We start from the raw sequence: 17891 nt of genomic DNA on the forward strand, positions 1-17891 counted from the left end.
CATTTTTCTTTCAGCCTTGATTATGACGGCTTTGTACTGAGAATACTTTGTTATTATTATTATTATTATTATTATTTAATAAATGGAGGTAGGTTACACTCGACGGGGGTGGCGCAAAGACACGACAAATGGGTAAACGCAGTCAACTTTGCGCGCTGGTCACTTTCATGGAAGGTTTCTCCGTCCCTAATCAGCAGCAAGTTGAGTCCAGCAAGACGGCCGTAGACTCGACTCAATGAGTCAATAATCCATGTTTTCTTGGGTTTTGACTGGCCGACTGCTTTTCATTCTTATTTGTTGTTTTCTTGAACATTTGGATCCGACATAACACCCGTTTGATTAAAGCAAAATCATTATCCATCGTTTTTAAGATTTTTAGATCATTGATTAGGACCATGTCGTGTACCATTGAAGGGATGACGGATAATCGGAATTAAAATGTCAATAAAATACAAAATGATTATTACTAAATTTATAACTTTTGTATCAATGTTTAGTCCTTTACCATAAAATAGTGAGTCTAATCTAATTATGACTATTGTTTTAGTATAATAGAAAATGATTTTTATGATTTTAAGATATACAAATTCCGTACAACCTATTTGAAAAAAAAAAAATTAAACATATTTAGAATTTTTGTGAAAAAAAATAGATCATACTTTTTGTCAAATGCATTGTGCAGAACTTTCACATTTTAAAACTGTATTTGGCATAATTCTTCTAATATACTCCGCATTTTATACAAATCAATGTTGTTTTTCAATCACATTTGTGATGTGTCATGTTTTAGTACTGAGTAGCATTTTAAATAGTTGGCATATGAAATCCAAGTAACATGTGTCACCTTAATAAATATAATCAAAGATGAGAAAACCTATAATAAATATAATCAAAGATGGCAAAATATGACACTATTGTTATTTATTACAAGAAAAATTCTCCTTATCATCTTTACACAACGTATAATTTTTTTAATTTTTTTTCTCTTATCAAATATATAATCTATGGTTGATGAAGAGATGAATTTAAATAGTTTAGAAAGAATAAAATAAAATTAAAAGATAAAAATAAAAAGAAATATTATATGTGGTGCACGTACGTGGATAATGAGTTGCCACAAACATCCCAATTTACCATGTTTGGGTACCAAGAGTACCTCAACTCTGTTCAATACTTCTCATTATTATTCATTATTTTATTATTATTTTTTACCTACTTTTATTACTATTCATTACTTTTTACCTACTTTTTATTACTATTCATTATTTTATTATTACTTTTTACCTATTTTTATTACCATTCACAACTCTCATCAACACTTCTCAACACTCCTCCCTCTCGGTTGAGATAAAGTGGCCACTGATTATGCAGCTAAACGGGGGCTTTGCAAGACGAGCTAGAATTTTCATATAAATCGAAAGAAAATAAATGGAAATATGTTGTCTCAGTGCTATTGCGATTGAATTCGTTCAGAAAGAGGATAAATTCACCTTCTCCACTTCTCGGTTCATGTTCTCCCTCTTTCTGTGAAAGAGATAAATGAAAGCTATCTATATGTGCTTCGAAAGGCCCACCCAGAATCACATTTGTGGGATTCTTCTGTTAAAGCTTTTGCAAAACAAAGGAGTAATCTATATGCACGCCAATTGCTTGATGAGAAGCCCGAACGATATGTAGTTTCTTGGACCGACGGCTCAATTGCTGAAGCATACGAGGATAATGAGTGGAGGACCAAGGCGTCCTTTTGATATGCGCATTGGATTTGATTACTGTTCTAAAATTGATGTGATCTCCAATGAAGGATGTAGAAAGAAGACAGGCCAATATATCTTAATTTCAGTCACAAAAAAGAGCTTCAGAGGATTTAAGATTTCCGTTGTTGCATTGAGACTGGTCAATTAATCTCTTATGGGAACTGAAGAGACGTGTAAAGTGCTTGAAAAATGAAGCGGAATTAAAACATATATAGCAATAGAGATGCTGTTCAGCAATTTATTATTGATCTCAACACCCTAGTTCATCTCTGCCTTGAAGCTCAAATATACTATGATAGATATTTAAATATACTAGACGGAAATGAAAACAAGAAGAAAGAAAATGGGAGATAAATTTTAACAACTATATCTTTATTATTATCCGATTGAATCCCACAAGCTGTCACGAGAGCACAAAAAACATACAGGGAAATCTAAAGTGGAAATTTATCTGTTCCGAAATACAAAGTAGAGAGGTCGGTCTTATGCTGTTGCCAAAAGTCATGGTTTTAGAAGCCACACACGGTCATCCCTCCATCAACAGAAATAGTCTGTCCAGTTATGTAAGAGGATGCGGGCAGGCAAAGGAATGCCACCAATGATGAAACCTCCTTTGGCTCGCCGGGCCGTCTGAGAGGAGTTCGTGAAGCTAAAGCTTCCATAATCTGTTCATTAGAAAACACCTGCAATGGAATGACAAAATCACAGCATTGATTTTAGTGGGGCTGTCCTACATTTCATGAAATTAAGTGAGACTTGCTTCTTCTTGAAATTTAACATTTGCTGGTTACGGATGTCAAATGTTGTGATTGCCCAAGACAGATCAAGAGTTATAGCTTTCTTGGTAAAAGAAAATTCAAGAATTGTGGTTGAAAAATCCTTTATAATACTCATTCATCTCGACCAATTTAAGAATTTGTATGATGAGATAGACTAGTTAACATCTTAGTATCTCTGTGATCAGCTAACCAAACACCACGACTCATTTGTATGTGGATTAATGAAAAAAACTCAATGATGATAATGAAGAAGCTTGGAGAAAAGATGTTACAAATTCAAGGAGGGGAGTTTTGATCCACCAAGGCGCAACGCAGTTAGTCCTAATGTTGTCTTTTGCCCACTCGCATGCCAAACTTCTAGTAAGTTGGTTTATTGCTCCTGCATAAAACAAGACAATTCAGAACCCTTTAGGCCGCAACCAATATACTTTATTTTGTCGACAAAAATCCCACACATTTACCGAGAATAAGATGTCAATAGAGATAAGTACACAAGCAAAGTTTACCTTTAGTTGCTTCATAAATAGAGCCACTTTGTGCAGACACCACTCCAGCAGCAGAAGAAATGAAAACCACGCTTCCTGCCCCTGATGCTTTCAGAAGAGGATATGCAAGTTGGCACACGTGGAAAGCAGATTCAAGATTGGTACTCACGGTGAAAGCGAAATCTTCAGCTGTGTACTCTACTGTTGGTTTCGGAAGGTTGGTTCCCACGTTGTTTACCTAGAGCCATATATTGGGCAGAGCCAAACCCCAAAGAGAGAATTATTAATAAAAGTTTTTGTGAAATTTAACAGAATGCTACTGAGAAGGCACGGAAGGCGTCATTTTAGTTTTAGTTATTTTTTTTATGAGTCAGTGTCTCACAGAAAATAGTTATCTTAAGGTATATAAAAATTGAAGGATTATAGACGGTCAAGAACACAAACTCGTGGATAACATTTTTCTGAGGCCGGCACCAATAGCCAGGAATAGGATGATCCTTTTTCCCTCAAACCAAAAACAGAATATGTATTTTTGTGCTATTACGCTAAACTGTCGCCGATGACCCCATCATTACAAAACTAACTACACCAAAGCTTGATTAATTCCAGGCTTCAACTTGTAATCTACCTCTATCTTCACCAAGTTTTGAGAATCCTCTAAAATGGTATCCAAGAAATGCAATTGGTTTCTGGAAGGAACTAGAGAACTTACAAGGAGATCGAGTTTGGCTTTAAATTGATCGGAAACTTTGTTCATGAGCTCCTCTCGTTGGGTTCGAGACGAAAGGTCACAGACTGAACCGGCGACGCGGAAACCCTTCTTTTCCCAATCGCTTAAGCATCCATTAAGATCAGCTTCATTTCGGGAGCATGTATATACAGTAGCCCCCAAGCCTGCCAATTCCTCCACAATAGCATACCTAAACACAACATACAGTTAAAAACCAAAATTAACAAAACGAAAACTCGAAAAATAAATCACCAAGGCCATATGGCAAGAAAAAGCTCAGTACTGCCATTAAAAATCAGAGGAATATTCCAATTTTTTTCTTAAAACAGAGAGTTATAGTAAAAGAGTAGTCAAGGGGAGGGAAAAACCCACCCAATTCCTTTAGTTCCACCAGTAACAAGAGCGGTCTTTCCCTGAAGAGACCATCTATCAGTCTCTGCCATTTCAATTTTCTCCTACTACTATCACTGCGGTGCCGAGTGGAAGTGATGTAGTTTTCCGTATGGGGTGTGTGTGTGTGTATATATATATATAGATTATGATCATTCGGCCGCCTTCATGTGGACCCATCGAAGTAGTTGAACATATGGATGCAGATTGATCATCTTGCAGTTTTTTTTTTTTTAAGATTCTTTTTTCGAGTCTTCACCAAACGCATTGCAAGTTTTTGTCAAAGTTGGCTCTTCCAACCCGTAGATTTTCTTTATTGTTTTTGCGTCATGGCCTCATTGGTCGTTGGAAAACTTTTTCCCCACCTACCATGTGGTCGCCACACAGATTGATCCAAGAAAATAATACAAAATTCGAACATGCTACCAAATGACAACATATTCGACAGAATTTATCAATTTTAGTTCGGTTTTTCTTTTATTTTTTTATATATTCCGAATTGAGTAATATTATATATAATTATAGAGTATATAATTAATTAAAAAAGAATAAAGTTTATTATTAAAAAATTAAATTTTTTTATGTAAGTCTCATATTTATTTATTTTTTAAAAAATAATTATGAGACATTTACATATTCATAACTGTAATTATTATTTTTTTCTAAATTTATTAAAAGGAAAATCAGTAGAAAAAAATATAGAAACATTTTTTTTAACTTTAATTAAATTTTATTATGAGAAGCCTTCCTCCCATCCTTTTTGCCTACTCACATAAAATTTTAGGTCTCGTTTAATTATATAGATAAGATAAATTAATAATTAAATAAAATATTATTAAAAGTATTTTTTAATATTATTTTTATTTTATAATTTAAAAAATAAAATTATTTATTATATTTTATTTATAATAATGAGATAGAATGGAATTATTTATGTAAATAAATCGAGACCTTAGAAGATATTTATAGTCTACTTTTGCCTCTTAAGTTGAAAATTTTACGATATATTGCTTTACATCAATCAATCCACTATCACGGACGCACCTCCACAAGACTTTCCGGCCGTTGTCCAAATCCATTTCACCCACCTGTTTTGACCATCATAAGAGCCTCTTGGGCGTGGCGGTTAATGATAGGCGTAGCTTTGATTTTCGTGTTATACCCAGTGAGGCAGTTTAATTCAGAATGCGTCTCATTTCTTATCATTATTTTTTTAAATTTTTATATAAAATATAATAAATAATTTAATTTTTTTAAATTTAAAAATAATAATAATAATTTATTTAATTTTTACTTAAAAATATCTCATTTTATCTCATTTTTAAATTTAAACCAACCTTTAAAATATGAGGATGGTTACAACAAGATTAAATAGCCTTTTTATTTTTTTGCTTTATTTCATTTATATTTTTCAAATATTAATATATTTTTTAAAATAAAATTCAAAATATCAATAAAAAATTATTTACTTAATCACTAAATAAAACAAAAAATATATATATCGAAAAAAATGCTCGAGACGCATTATTGAAATCTAAAGCATGCCTCTTAATAGTCAACATTTCAAAAGGAATTCAATATAGTCAATTTGAAAACCTTCACTTTTTACATTTAAGTAGGAATTGAAATTGATCGGTAGGATGTGAAAATTTTTAAAAGGTGCAAGAAAAAGAGTGAAATTTTTCTTTTTTTTCAAATTTCATGAATGTACATGTAATTTTGGTGGGGTTTCCAGGCAGAAAAGTCTCACAACCTTATGTTTAAATCTTGAAATTCTATTTGTAAACCAAAGTCCATGGGTAATTTGGGTATTAGACTAGTTTCTTATTTCAATTAAATTTTCCTTCTCTAAAATTTGATGGCATATGCTTACTGGTGTCAATGCCATTTGGTGATAAGTTCTCGCAGGAAAGTATCAAAATAGATCATTTTTTTTTTTTTAAATACCAATCACAAATCTATTGACTCTTGGATTTGGAAGGATATTCTCAAGCATAAAGAATTTCTAGAAAAATAGCTTTGTTACCGAATAAACAATGGGGTGGATACAAGGGTATGGATTGATTCTTGGATTCCAAATAAACCAAGCTTCTCTCCAATTTTAAAGTATACAAAAGTTCCAAAAGACCCTTCTCTTCAAGTCTTGGAGCTAATGATGGAGGTACCTAGGAGGTGGAACATCATCCTCTTATAAGCCCTTTTCCATCAAAATGTTTTTAGTGAGATTGAAAAGATTCTTCTTGCGCAGCATAACTTCCACAATCTTCCTGATAAACTTGTTTGGACTCATCGTGTGCTTATATCATAAAGTTAGCTCATGCTGCCATTTGTTTATCCCATGCCTACGATAGGATAGAAAATAACATCACTCAAGTTGATATCTGGAAAAATCTATGGAAGCTAAAGATCCAGGATAGGCTCAAATTCTTCTGTTTGAAAATTCTAAACAATATCATTCCAACACATGCTCGTATAAAGAACTTTGTCAGGATGAATCATGAGAATATAGACTGCCTTGTTTGTAACACAGGAGAAGAAACCTAATCTCGCCTCTTTTCAAATTGCACCTTTACCAGAATTTTATGGCGTCATTCTCCCTAGCCCTTGAACATTTCCTTTTGTACTCAAGATGACACTAGCCTGTGGATTAAGTGTATTCTTAACCTAGTTAGCACATCCTTTCCGAATTTTTGCTATTGTGGTTTTGGATGATATATGGTTTCCTAGAAATAAGGTTCTTCATGAAGTTGTTAAACCTAACTTATCTGCTTTTGTGTCTTCCATTAAAAGAATTTTCAAAGAACACTGTCATGCTTGGGGCAATATTCAAATTAATTTTAGCAAATCATTGGGGCCTCTCTCTATGGACCATCGTATCCTCACCTTTGATGTTGTGGTCAGACAAAGAGGAAGCACAACAGTAGCTATTTGTCGGACACCAGCTGGCTCTATCCTTTTTGTGATTACCAAACACTTTTGCAGTACAAATCCAAATCAAGGGGAAGCTACAACAATGCTATTAGGAGTACAAGAAGCAAAAGAATCCCAAATTGAAAAACTTGTGATTGTAGGAGACTCACTTACTACCCTGAAAGTTGTCCAAGATTCAAATTATGTCCCTGACTGGAGTGTGCAACCACTCATTCAAGATATAAGGATTACTCTCAAAGGCTTTCACAGATGGGAACTTTGAAAAATACATTGAAATGAAAATTGATGCGCACATTCCATTATACAGTGGGCACGCTGCCTCCAAAACTCTATTTGGAAATATTCCACTTACTATAATCTCTCACTTTTTGTTAACTTTCCATAGTGGGAAAGACCCACCGGCTTTTATAATTTTGCTTGCTAAAGCAGCGGATTTTATCTATTTTAATATTAGATGCTTCTTTAAAAAAATACTTCATTAAATAGAGTCAACGTCAAACTCAAAATTTTGACTATATTTATATAATTTTTAGGTAAGTTTTAGCAAGAATTATATCTATGTCATGATAATCCTAGCTTTCATACATGAAGTAAGCTTTCTAAGGCAATACCTATGCTTAAAATTATATTAAATAAACGTATTGAAAACGAAAACTCAAAAAAAAAAAAAAAAAAGAACAAGTTAAAAAATAAATAAATAAAAACAAGTTAAGTAATCAAGAGGAGGTTCAATAAAATGGCCCATGTGGAATGATTAGTTGCGTACTACATGCAAAAACTGATCACAAAACATGACCAAAATTCAATGTACTTTTTAAGTTGTATTTTGTAACCTCCAATTGCAATGGCGTCTCAGGAGGCTGCAAAGGAGGAAGATGCGGTGATTGGTGTGTCTATGACACATTTGATGCTAAAATCAGAATATGTTTTCTATAGAAAACCAAAGAGAGATTAGGGAGTTGTGACAATCCAGACTTAGCCAAGTCCTCGCCTACCTTTTGTCAAGATGTTATATTTAATTTTGGGCCGTGCAAAAGGTATAGAATACTTTGAAACCTTGGGCTTTAGTTATTTATTTATTTGTCTTGATGTATTGAGCATCTAAGCCCATAAGAGAGGCCTAGTAGGCCTTAGGATTTTGGCCAACCCTGTTGTGCTAAAGCCTAAAACCCTAAGGGAACAAGAGGCACACGCCCAATACACCAAAGGTTTGGCCACATGTCACACACAAGGATCAATGAACCTAAACTTGATTAAGAGAAATATGTGTGAGAGACTTTAGGATTTCGGTAACAAAAACCCTAGCACGCTTACCATGACAAAGTGGTCTGTTGGGTGATGCAGTAACTAGCCAGGAACCAATGGTACGTAGGGGAGCCATGAGGTATCTTACAAGAAGTGTACAAAGAAATAAGTTAAAGACGTGTTATTTGAAATGTGCAAATGGAAAAGTTGTTTTTATTGAAAATCAAAAGATCTCTGTAATGAGTTTTTGAAAAAGTCAAATTGCATGAACTAAGTTTTGTGTCAAGTGCATGTCCATACATTCATTTCATGGTTTGTCTTTATATGCTTATGTTATCTATTGTATGTTATCTATTTACTTACTGAGATTTCTCAAAACATCACCATGATAGTTTTCACTACCATTTCCTACATGGAATGGTAGAAGTTGAGAACAAGAGACCGGATATGGAAAAACACAAGAGTCCAGCACCTCAGATAGTCAAGGAGGCCCCAAAGAGTTTTGAGTGCTCGGCGGAGCCATCCTTAGTGGAGAGGCTAGAAGCCACTGATCAATTTATAACGAAAGTGCTACATCTCTTTGAGGAGTTAAGGAAGATAATCAACAAGGACAAAACAATCTAGATAATGGCCTTGTAGGATTTTGGGATGGATCCTAAAATTTGTAATTAAAAGAGGGAATGGTTTGAGTTGTTATCCTTTGGACCCTTTTGTATTTTGGGATGTTCAAACAATGAAATCTTTTTGAGATATTTAGTTTTTACGGTACCATGATATTTTGCAAAATTGCTCTAAATCTTACTTAGATTTATATAAATTTCCACTACGACTTATTGCATACTGCTAGAAATATAATAGGTACATTGCATCTTAACTATCATGTATGTTGGGGTATGTAGCCTTGAGTTACATGTCTGGACACTTCGGTCACCGTCCAATCCCAAGCAGGGGCTAGGGACATTACAAGAATTTAGAGAATTGTCAACCTAGCATGGAGCATAACCATAAGGAACCAGGCAAAATCTGAAAAAGATCGGGTTGTGTGGCAATTAGTTGATGAGGTACTAGTGCGAAGCATAGCCTTAAGAAACCAGGTGGGATTTGAAATTGACTGTGTTGGCTGGCAATTGGTCGCCAAGTTACCAGCTAAGAGTATGGCCCTATGGAACTAGGGGGATCTAGAATTGACTGTGTTGGGTGCGAGGAGGGACCACTGCACTTAGGAGAGGTGTTCCCTCCTTTGATCGCTAAGTTTCAAGCGTGGAGTATTGACCTAAGGAACCAGGCGGGATTCGAAATCCACCACGCTAGGTGAAGATTGGTCATCGAGGTACTATTGCGGAGCATAGCCCTAAGGAACCAGGCAAGATCTAAAATCAATTGCGCTAGGTGGCGAGGAGGGATTGGGGCACTTAGGAGTAGGGGTGAAAACTGATGGATTTATGACATATTTAGAACCAACCGATTAAGGGAGAACAAATTGATAGCCACAGTGTTGGCGTGACTCCGGTCAGTTAGTCAGTTTCCCGTCGATGGCGCCGTGAAGGAGGAGGGAAGTGGTGGGCTATGGGGCTGCATGCAAGAGAGGAGAGAGATTCTAAAGAAAGAAGAAGAATTGGGAAGAAGAATAAGAGGAAGGGGAGGAGTAGGGTTATTAAACCCTAGATCGAAACAACATTTTTTTATATAATCTTTGGGTGTAAAACAACGTTGTTTCACTCACTTACGGTATCACTTTATATACGAATAATATATATTATCAACTAGTTTTGCGGTTTGAACCAGGTGCACATTGGGACTGAACTGGCTTACGTCGGTTTCAACATTTTCCTACCACTAAACGATCGGTTCTCTATCAGTTTTAGCTGGTTCCAGATTCCAACAATCGGTTCATGTCAGTGACGACCTGTTTGGTTGGTTTATGTACAACCCTACTTAGAATAGGTGTTTCCTCTTTTGAACATCGAGATTTGAGTACAAAGCATCAACATGAGGAACCATGTGAGATTTGAAATCGACCACACTGGATGACGATTGCTCACTAAGGTACTAATGCAAAGCATAGCATTGACCTTAGGAACTAGGTGGAATTTGAAAACCGGTTTCCAGGCCGGGTATACCCGAGTACCCGGTTTGGAACCCGGTTAAATAGTCTTACTTCGAATACTGCTATAAGCCAATTAAGCATTTGTATGCCTATAATTATGAAAGGCACACCACACCCATATATCCATGATGCATACAATTAGTTTATGTGTGTGCTTGAAATTCGATTCCCATTGTTCTACCAGTAAGAAGAGCAATCATGCACTCCAATTAGAGACCGACTGCATTGCTGCTAATTGTTCCCTTTTGGCCGATTGTTTGGGATTCCATAATTTAGTTAATTCCACTGCTGGGAAGACTATGCCATCTTCATCTCCCCAAAAAATCTCAAATATTGTTACATATTTTCAATCATTAAAGATGTGTTGTTTTACTTTCAAACATATGACATACAAAACTATCATCTATTCATGACCAAAATCTTTTTTACTTCTTTAAATGTTTTTTTAGAAAACATAAAGAAATTTATAAAGTAGATGATAAGAACTCGATCAAGTGAGGGAGGAACTTGAAAAACAGAGGAAAAGAAGAGAATTCTGAATTGCATTAATGAAAGAAGTGCTTTTACAAGTCTGCTATGGAACTCTATTTATAGTAAAATAACAGATTTAACTAACTATGACATATTGACTATTTTAGCCTTTTCTTCTTTGGATTTTAACTCCATATTTTCAATATGTGATGCAATACTCCAACACCCCCCCTCAAGATGAACATGAATGTTAATAATGTTCATCTTGCGAAGAGTATGGTGAAAAGGCAATGATCCAAGTGGCTTTGTGAAAATATCTGCCAATTGCAGCCGAGAGGGAATATAGAATAACTTGATGAGCTTTTCCTGCAGCTTCTCTCGAACTAAATGGCAATCAATTTGTATGTGTTTGGTTCTTTAATGTTGGACTGGGTTTGTGGCAATGGACATAGCAGATTTGCTGTCTGTATATAAGAGGGTTGGTTGAGAGTGGTCAATCTGTAAGTCTTGTAGTGCATGGAGTAACCACTGTATTTCACAAGTTGTAGTTGCAAGAGCCCTGTACTCAGCTTCAGCAGAGGATCGACTAATAGTGGCTTACTTCTTAGACTTCCATGAGATCAAAGAGTTTCCCAAGAACACTGCAAAACCTGTTATGCTTTTCCTAGTATCAATGCAGCCTGCCCAGTCACTGTCTGAGAAGGCTTTCAACTTAAGTTCTGAAGATGAAGGGAAGAGTAAACCCTGTCCAGGTGTGGCCTTTAAGTATCTAAGTACCCTTATTGCTGCTTTGTGATGATTGACTGTTGGTTTAGCTAGAAATTGGCTCAACACTTGAACAGAATATGCAATATCTGGTCTGGTAATTGTTAAGTATAACAATCTGCCAACCAGTTTTCTATAAGATGATGGATCTTCATATGGTTCTAAATCATCAATAGCTAGTTTGAGATTGGATTCCATAGGAAATGCTGTAGGTTTGGAACCAATGAGGCTAGTATCTTGTAGAATATCCAGTGTATATTTTCGTTGGCAAAGAGAGATCCCAGTGTGAGATCTTGCTACCTCTAGTCCAAGAAAATATTTTAATGGCCCCAAGTCTTTGATTGTAAACTGTTCATCCAGAAACTTCTTCAATAGTTCAATATCTTATAAACTATCACTGGCTAACAATACATCATCAACATACACTATCAATGCCATAAATGATGTTGCTGACTTTTTGATGAATAATGAACAATCAGATTTACCTTGAGAGAAGCCATAGCTGATGAGAGAGTTAGATAGTTTTTCAAACCACTGTCTAGAGGCTTGTTTAAGACCATAAAGACTTTTTTGAAAGTTTACAAACTTTGTTGTTCTGATTTGGCAGACCAGGAGGCAAATCCATGTAGACCTCTTCATGTAGTTCACCATGTAAAAACGCATTGTTCACATCTAACTGATGAATATGCCAATTCTTAATGGCAACAACAGCAAGTAGAAGTCTAATAGAAGTAATCTTAGCAATAGGTGAGAAAGCGTCAAAGAAATCTAGACCTTCTTGTTGAGTGTAACCTTTTGCCACTAATCTTGCCTTATGTTTCTCTATAGTTCCATCAGCTTTGTATTTGATTTTGAACACCCATTTACAACCAATGGTTTGTTTATGTTTAGGTAAAGTAACAAGGTCCCATGTTTTGTTTAATTCTAAAGCATTAAGTTCATTTTGCATAGCTTTTTGCCATTCTGGAAATTGAGCAGCCTGTTTATATGTTTTGGGCTCTAATGAAGTTGTGATAGAAGCAAGAAAGGCTTTATGAGATGATGAAAGTCTATTTGCAGAAAGAAAATGAGAGATAGAGTAGAAATTACCTTGTTTAGAACCATCAATAGAAGAAATTGAAAGAGCTGCATTTGAAGAAACTTGGCTACAATAATCATCCTGCAGAAAATGAGGTGCTTGTCTAAGTCGAGTTGATTTTCTGAGTTGTGGAGGATTGTTTGAAATATGATTGTTCTGAGATATAGAAGAAATTTGATGATCATCATTGTGATCATCATTAATATGTGGATGACTCATCTGTGAAGTTGATAATACAGGTGGATTAGCAACTGGATTACTATGGAAAGTATCATAACTGTATGAATTTGCTGATGGAGGAAATAGAAATGTGTGATTTTGAGGATTAGATGGTATAGCTGTAAAAGGAAGAATGTTTTCATGAAATATAACATTTCTAGAGATGAAAACTTTCTTAGTATGGAGATCCATTATTTTGTAGCCTTTTATATCAAAGGGATACCCAAGAAATACGCACTTGACAGCTCTAGGATCAAATTTTTGTCTATGATTTTGAAGTGTTGAAGCAAAGCAAAGACAACCAAATATTTTTAGATGAGTAAGTTTTGGTGTTTTATTAAAAAGCATTTCATAGGGAGTTTTGTTTTTAAGAAGAGGAGTGGGGATCCTATTAATTATATGAGCTGCTGTGAGAACACAGTCACTCCAAAAAGATAATGGAATATTGGCTTGAAACATTAAAGCCCTAGCTATACTAAGCAAGTGTTGATGTTTTCTTTCTACTAGGCCATTTTGCTGTGGGGTTTCTACACAACTTCTTTGGTGTAAAATTCCATTTTCATGATAAAAATCTGTTAGTAGGAACTCGGGTCCATTGTCTGATCTTATTATTTTGACAGCAACATCAAACTGAGTTGTAATCATTTTGCAGAAACCTTTAAGTAGGAATGGAACTTCAGATTTTGTTTTAAGCATATAAACCCAAGTACAACGTGTAAAATCATCAACAATTGTTAAAAAATACTTATAGCCTGAATAAGAAATGGTTCCAAAAGGACCCCATATGTCACAGTGAATCAAATCAAACATTTTATTAGATTTGCTATGTGATACAGGAAATGACAGTTTTCTTTGCTTTGCTAAGGGACAAATATCACATACATTTTGACAATCCATAGAGATAGAAGGATCAAGATGTTTAAGAGAAGAAAGTCTAGAAAGAGATACATGGCCTGATCTGTAATGCCATAAGTCCAAGGATTTTTGAGATGTAGCAGAAAAATGAGTTGGATTAGCATGGGAATTTTCAGAGGCAGAATTGAAGTAATATAAACCTTGTTTCTCAAATGCAATCCCAATCATCTTCTTCATTGATTGGTCCTGTAAAAGGCAATGAGTACGAAAGAAAGACAAAGAAATATTAGAATCTTTGGTTAGCTTAGAAATAGACAAAAGGTTAAAGGTAAAAGATGGTACACATAAGACATTTTGCAAGAAAAGATTGGTATAAATGCAAAGTGTTCCTATGTGTGTTGTTGGTATAACTTGTCCATTGGGTAAATTGACAGATATATTTATTGGTTTAGGAGGAAAGCAATAGAATGAGGGTGAACAGATCATGTGATCTGTTGCACCAGTGTCTAATATCCAAGAACAATTAGTTTTTCAATGGTAGAAACTGAATTGCAAGAAGAATTACCAAAAAATTGAGAGGAAGTAACAAGATTGCAAGATGATAAATTCTGGGTGTTTGAGGGGATTTGAGATGACTGAGATGACTGAGAGGAATTGGCAATAGCTAGCAGCTTATTGAAATCTTCAGAACTCAAAGAAACCATGTGAGACTCATTATTGTTTTGTTTACAGACATCAGTAGTTGTAATTGCAGCATGAGCAGCAGAATAAATTCTCTTTCCTTTCGGTCCAGTCCACCCAGGAGGGTATCCATGAAGCTGGAAGCATTTATCCACTGTGTGTCCATTGTATTCACAATGTGTACAATGAAGAATAGACTTCTTGGATTTTTCTTTGGAAAATCTATACTAATTTGCTGCAGAAGTTGACTGTTTAACCATCAATGCATGAGTTTCAATAGAAACTAAGTTGGTTAGCTGTCTTTGGCTCTCTTCTTTGAGCAACAAACAAAAGACCTTGGCCATAGGTGGTAATGGGATTGAAAGAAGCAACTGACTTCTTATGGATGCAAAAGAATCATTTAAACCAACCAGAAACTTTAGACACATAGTCTGATTGTTGCCTTTGTAGTAAAAAAGAGAAAAGATCACATGTACAACTTGACATTTTTCCACAAGTACATGTTGGAAAAGGACGAAAGCTTACATATTCATCCCATAATGTTTTAAAAGCACTGAAATACTCAGTGACAGATGAAGAACCTTGGTTGATGCAACTCAAAGATTTTTCAAGGTGAAAAACCCTTAGTCCATCACTTCTTAAGTATCTAGTCTTCAATTCATTCCAAAGATCAAGAGATGAATTTACATATAGCAAACTGTTTCGAATATCGTTGGAAATTGAGTTTATAAGCCAAGAAAGTACCAAGTTATTTGCCCTTAACCAAGCTGTGTGAAGAACAGATTCAAAAAAATGTGGAGGTCGAATTGTACCATCGACGAATGCCACTTTGTTCTTGACAGATAAAGCAATGGTAATGGATCTGCTCCAAGCAACATAGTTATCTCCAGTAAAGATCTCTGAGACAAGAAGGGCACCAGGGTTATCACTAGGGTGCAGATAGTATGGACTTGATGAAAGGTCTGATGGATTTATGCTTGGGACAGAATCAACAGAAGTTTCATAACCCATTTCAAGAAAGATCAAGAAGCACGATCTTGGAGTGTGTAATGTAGAAAAATCACTACAAATTCTTGAGGAATCTGTAATGCAGAAAGATCACTACAAATTTTCTGAGAAATCTGTAATGCAGAGAAGAAAAATCACTACAGAGAACAAAGTGTAATGAAAAGAGAAGAAAGAAGATGAATCGAATCCTAGAAGAGAAAGGTGCGGAATTTCTAATCTGATACCATGATAAGAACTCGATCAAGTGAGGGAGGAACTTGAAAAACAGAGGAAAAGAAGAGAATTCTGAATTGCATTAATGAAAGAAGTGCTTTTACAAGTCTACTATGGAACTCTATTTATAGTAAAATAACAGATTTAACTAACTATGACATATTGACTATTTTAGCATTTTCTTCTTTGGATTTTAACTCCATATTTTCAATATGTGATGCAATACTCCAACAGTAGAAAATCTCTCACATGTTTTATCTATCTAAACACATTCTTAATTAATACTCCTTACAACTTTCACAAAATCTTATAAATTAAATTTCCTTCAAATATATATTTTCCATCCAAACGAAAAACTTTGGGTATCTAAACATGCAGTAATGAAGAGGTGAGAACTAGCCTAGGCCTTAACTGGGCTGGACTTAAATACTTGCTTAAATGAGGTAGGAATATGAATGCTAGGGCCTATAAATCATTTCAATATGGATGCAGTATCGGCAGCGCCCTCACAAGCAGTACTTACTTCAGGCTTGACCCACAGAGAAAATGGCCACCGAAGCCCAATCCAATATAAGATAATTGGACTGCTAAATGATACCTAACAAGTGTTATATATATATATATATATATATATATAGAGAGAGAGAGAGAGAGAGAGAGAGAGAGAGAGAGAGAGAGAGAGAGAGAGAGAGGAAAATGTTAGTATGACTCTCAAATGTGTCTACTCATATATTTTAATTTTTTTTATTTTTTCTTAATGGTTGATGATGTTTAAAAAAATACTTAAAGGAAAAAAAAATCATTTGCACTGTGTGCATATTTAGCATGCACATTTAGTGTACACCCTAACATTGTCCATGTGTATATATATTATATAAATAGCATTGTTATGTGACAAAAGTCTAGTTACTTTTGTAAGATGAAAAATATATCATTTTCAAAAGGAAAATTCTATAATCCACAATATCATCCTACTTTCATCCCGCTAAATAAGTGACACATTTATCACCTCATTTATTGGCTGATACATTACATTTATCATCCAATAAATAATGTGATAAATGTGTCACATTTTACTTAGTATGATAAAAGTATGAAGATAGTGTGGTATATAACATTACTATTTTATTTTAGAATTTGAAAATTTTGAATTACTTTTTGTGTTTTGTTTGGAAGTTTGAAAAAGTTGTAATGATTAGTTTGAAGGTGTTTAAGTGATATTTGAGAAGGAAATAAGGTGAGATGAGATGAGATGATATGAGATGAAATTTTTTTATAATCTTTTAATTCAAATACACTCTACAATTCAAAAAAAAGATAGACACATGAACATGTGGGCCGGTTGATCAACGGCATTAAAGGGTAGTTTAGAAATAATTTTTATCTTATTTCATCACATCTTATCTAATATCATTTTACCTCATTTCCTTCTTAAATATCACTCAAAAAATTTTTAAACTAATCATTACAACTTTTCCAAACTTCTAAATAAAATACAAAAAGTAATTCAAAATTTTCAAATTTCAAAATAAAAATAATATTAAAACATTATATTCTAACAATATTTTAACTTTATAATATTTTTTATTCAACATTTTCTATCTCCTTTCCTAAAACTCAATAAATACTTAACTCAAACTATCTTACTACTAATCATTCATAAAATTTTCATCTCATCTCATATCATTCTCCAAGCATCTCCTAAATGCTACCATGGAAAAGATCATTTAATATTGCGCGCAAAATTCTTACTCATTAGTTAAAAGAATGAAATTGGCTAATACCATAATACAACATTTAATTAATGTAATAGCGTCCACATGATCTGTCTTATCTCTTTTAAAAGTTGTGGAAAATTATAATCCTTCCGTAAGCCCAGTAGCTAGGCAGACCACACGTTTTGATACATTTTTTCACTATAATCTATGATTCCATCTGTCTATATATATATATACACACACACACACACACATAAACATAGATAATATAATATAATTTTTTAGTTTACGACATAATTAAGCTAGCTATAGATACAATAGGATGACGTGTTAACAATGGCTCGTGAGCTTCCAAATGGCGGACGTGGAGAGCTGGATATTGGTGCCGCGTTGGCATACCCGGACGTTTTAGATGAGCAAGCTAGACATCCTCTCTGTCAATTAATGGTTCATCGGAGTTGC

At 34.5% G+C, this 17891-nt stretch overlaps 1 protein-coding gene across 1 annotated transcript; it reads right to left on the reverse strand.

Moving 5' to 3' along the window:
* Positions 1 to 2105: 2105 nt before the first annotated feature.
* LOC122291506 (tropinone reductase homolog At5g06060-like) lies at positions 2106 to 4332 on the reverse strand. The gene is made up of 5 exons (XM_043099238.1): positions 4121 to 4332; positions 3731 to 3938; positions 3040 to 3256; positions 2806 to 2912; positions 2106 to 2437 (listed from the first exon to the last, which is right to left on the reverse strand). The coding sequence occupies exons 1-5, from the start codon at positions 4189 to 4191 to the stop codon at positions 2264 to 2266; spliced, it is 777 nt and encodes a 258-aa protein (XP_042955172.1). The 5' UTR covers positions 4192 to 4332; the 3' UTR covers positions 2106 to 2263.
* Between the last annotated feature and the right edge of the window lie 13559 nt (positions 4333 to 17891).

The sequence above is a fragment of the Carya illinoinensis genome, chromosome 13, assembly GCF_018687715.1.
Source record: "Carya illinoinensis cultivar Pawnee chromosome 13, C.illinoinensisPawnee_v1, whole genome shotgun sequence".
Classification (NCBI taxonomy): Eukaryota; Viridiplantae; Streptophyta; class Magnoliopsida; order Fagales; family Juglandaceae; genus Carya; species Carya illinoinensis.

What these genes read in the sequence shown, in the direction of transcription:
- LOC122291506 (XM_043099238.1), bottom strand. Translation starts at nt 4,191, where the DNA reads ATGGCAGAGACTGATAGATGGTCTCTTCAGGGAAAGACCGCTCTTGTT. An exon ending in TATTTATGAAGCAACTAAAG is followed by an intron (nt 2,913 to 3,039) that starts GTAAACTTTGCT and finishes TGTTTTATGCAG; the next exon opens with GAGCAATAAACCAACTTACT. An exon ending in AAACTCCCCTCCTTGAATTT is followed by an intron (nt 2,438 to 2,805) that starts GTAACATCTTTT and finishes ATTCCATTGCAG; the next exon opens with GTGTTTTCTAATGAACAGAT.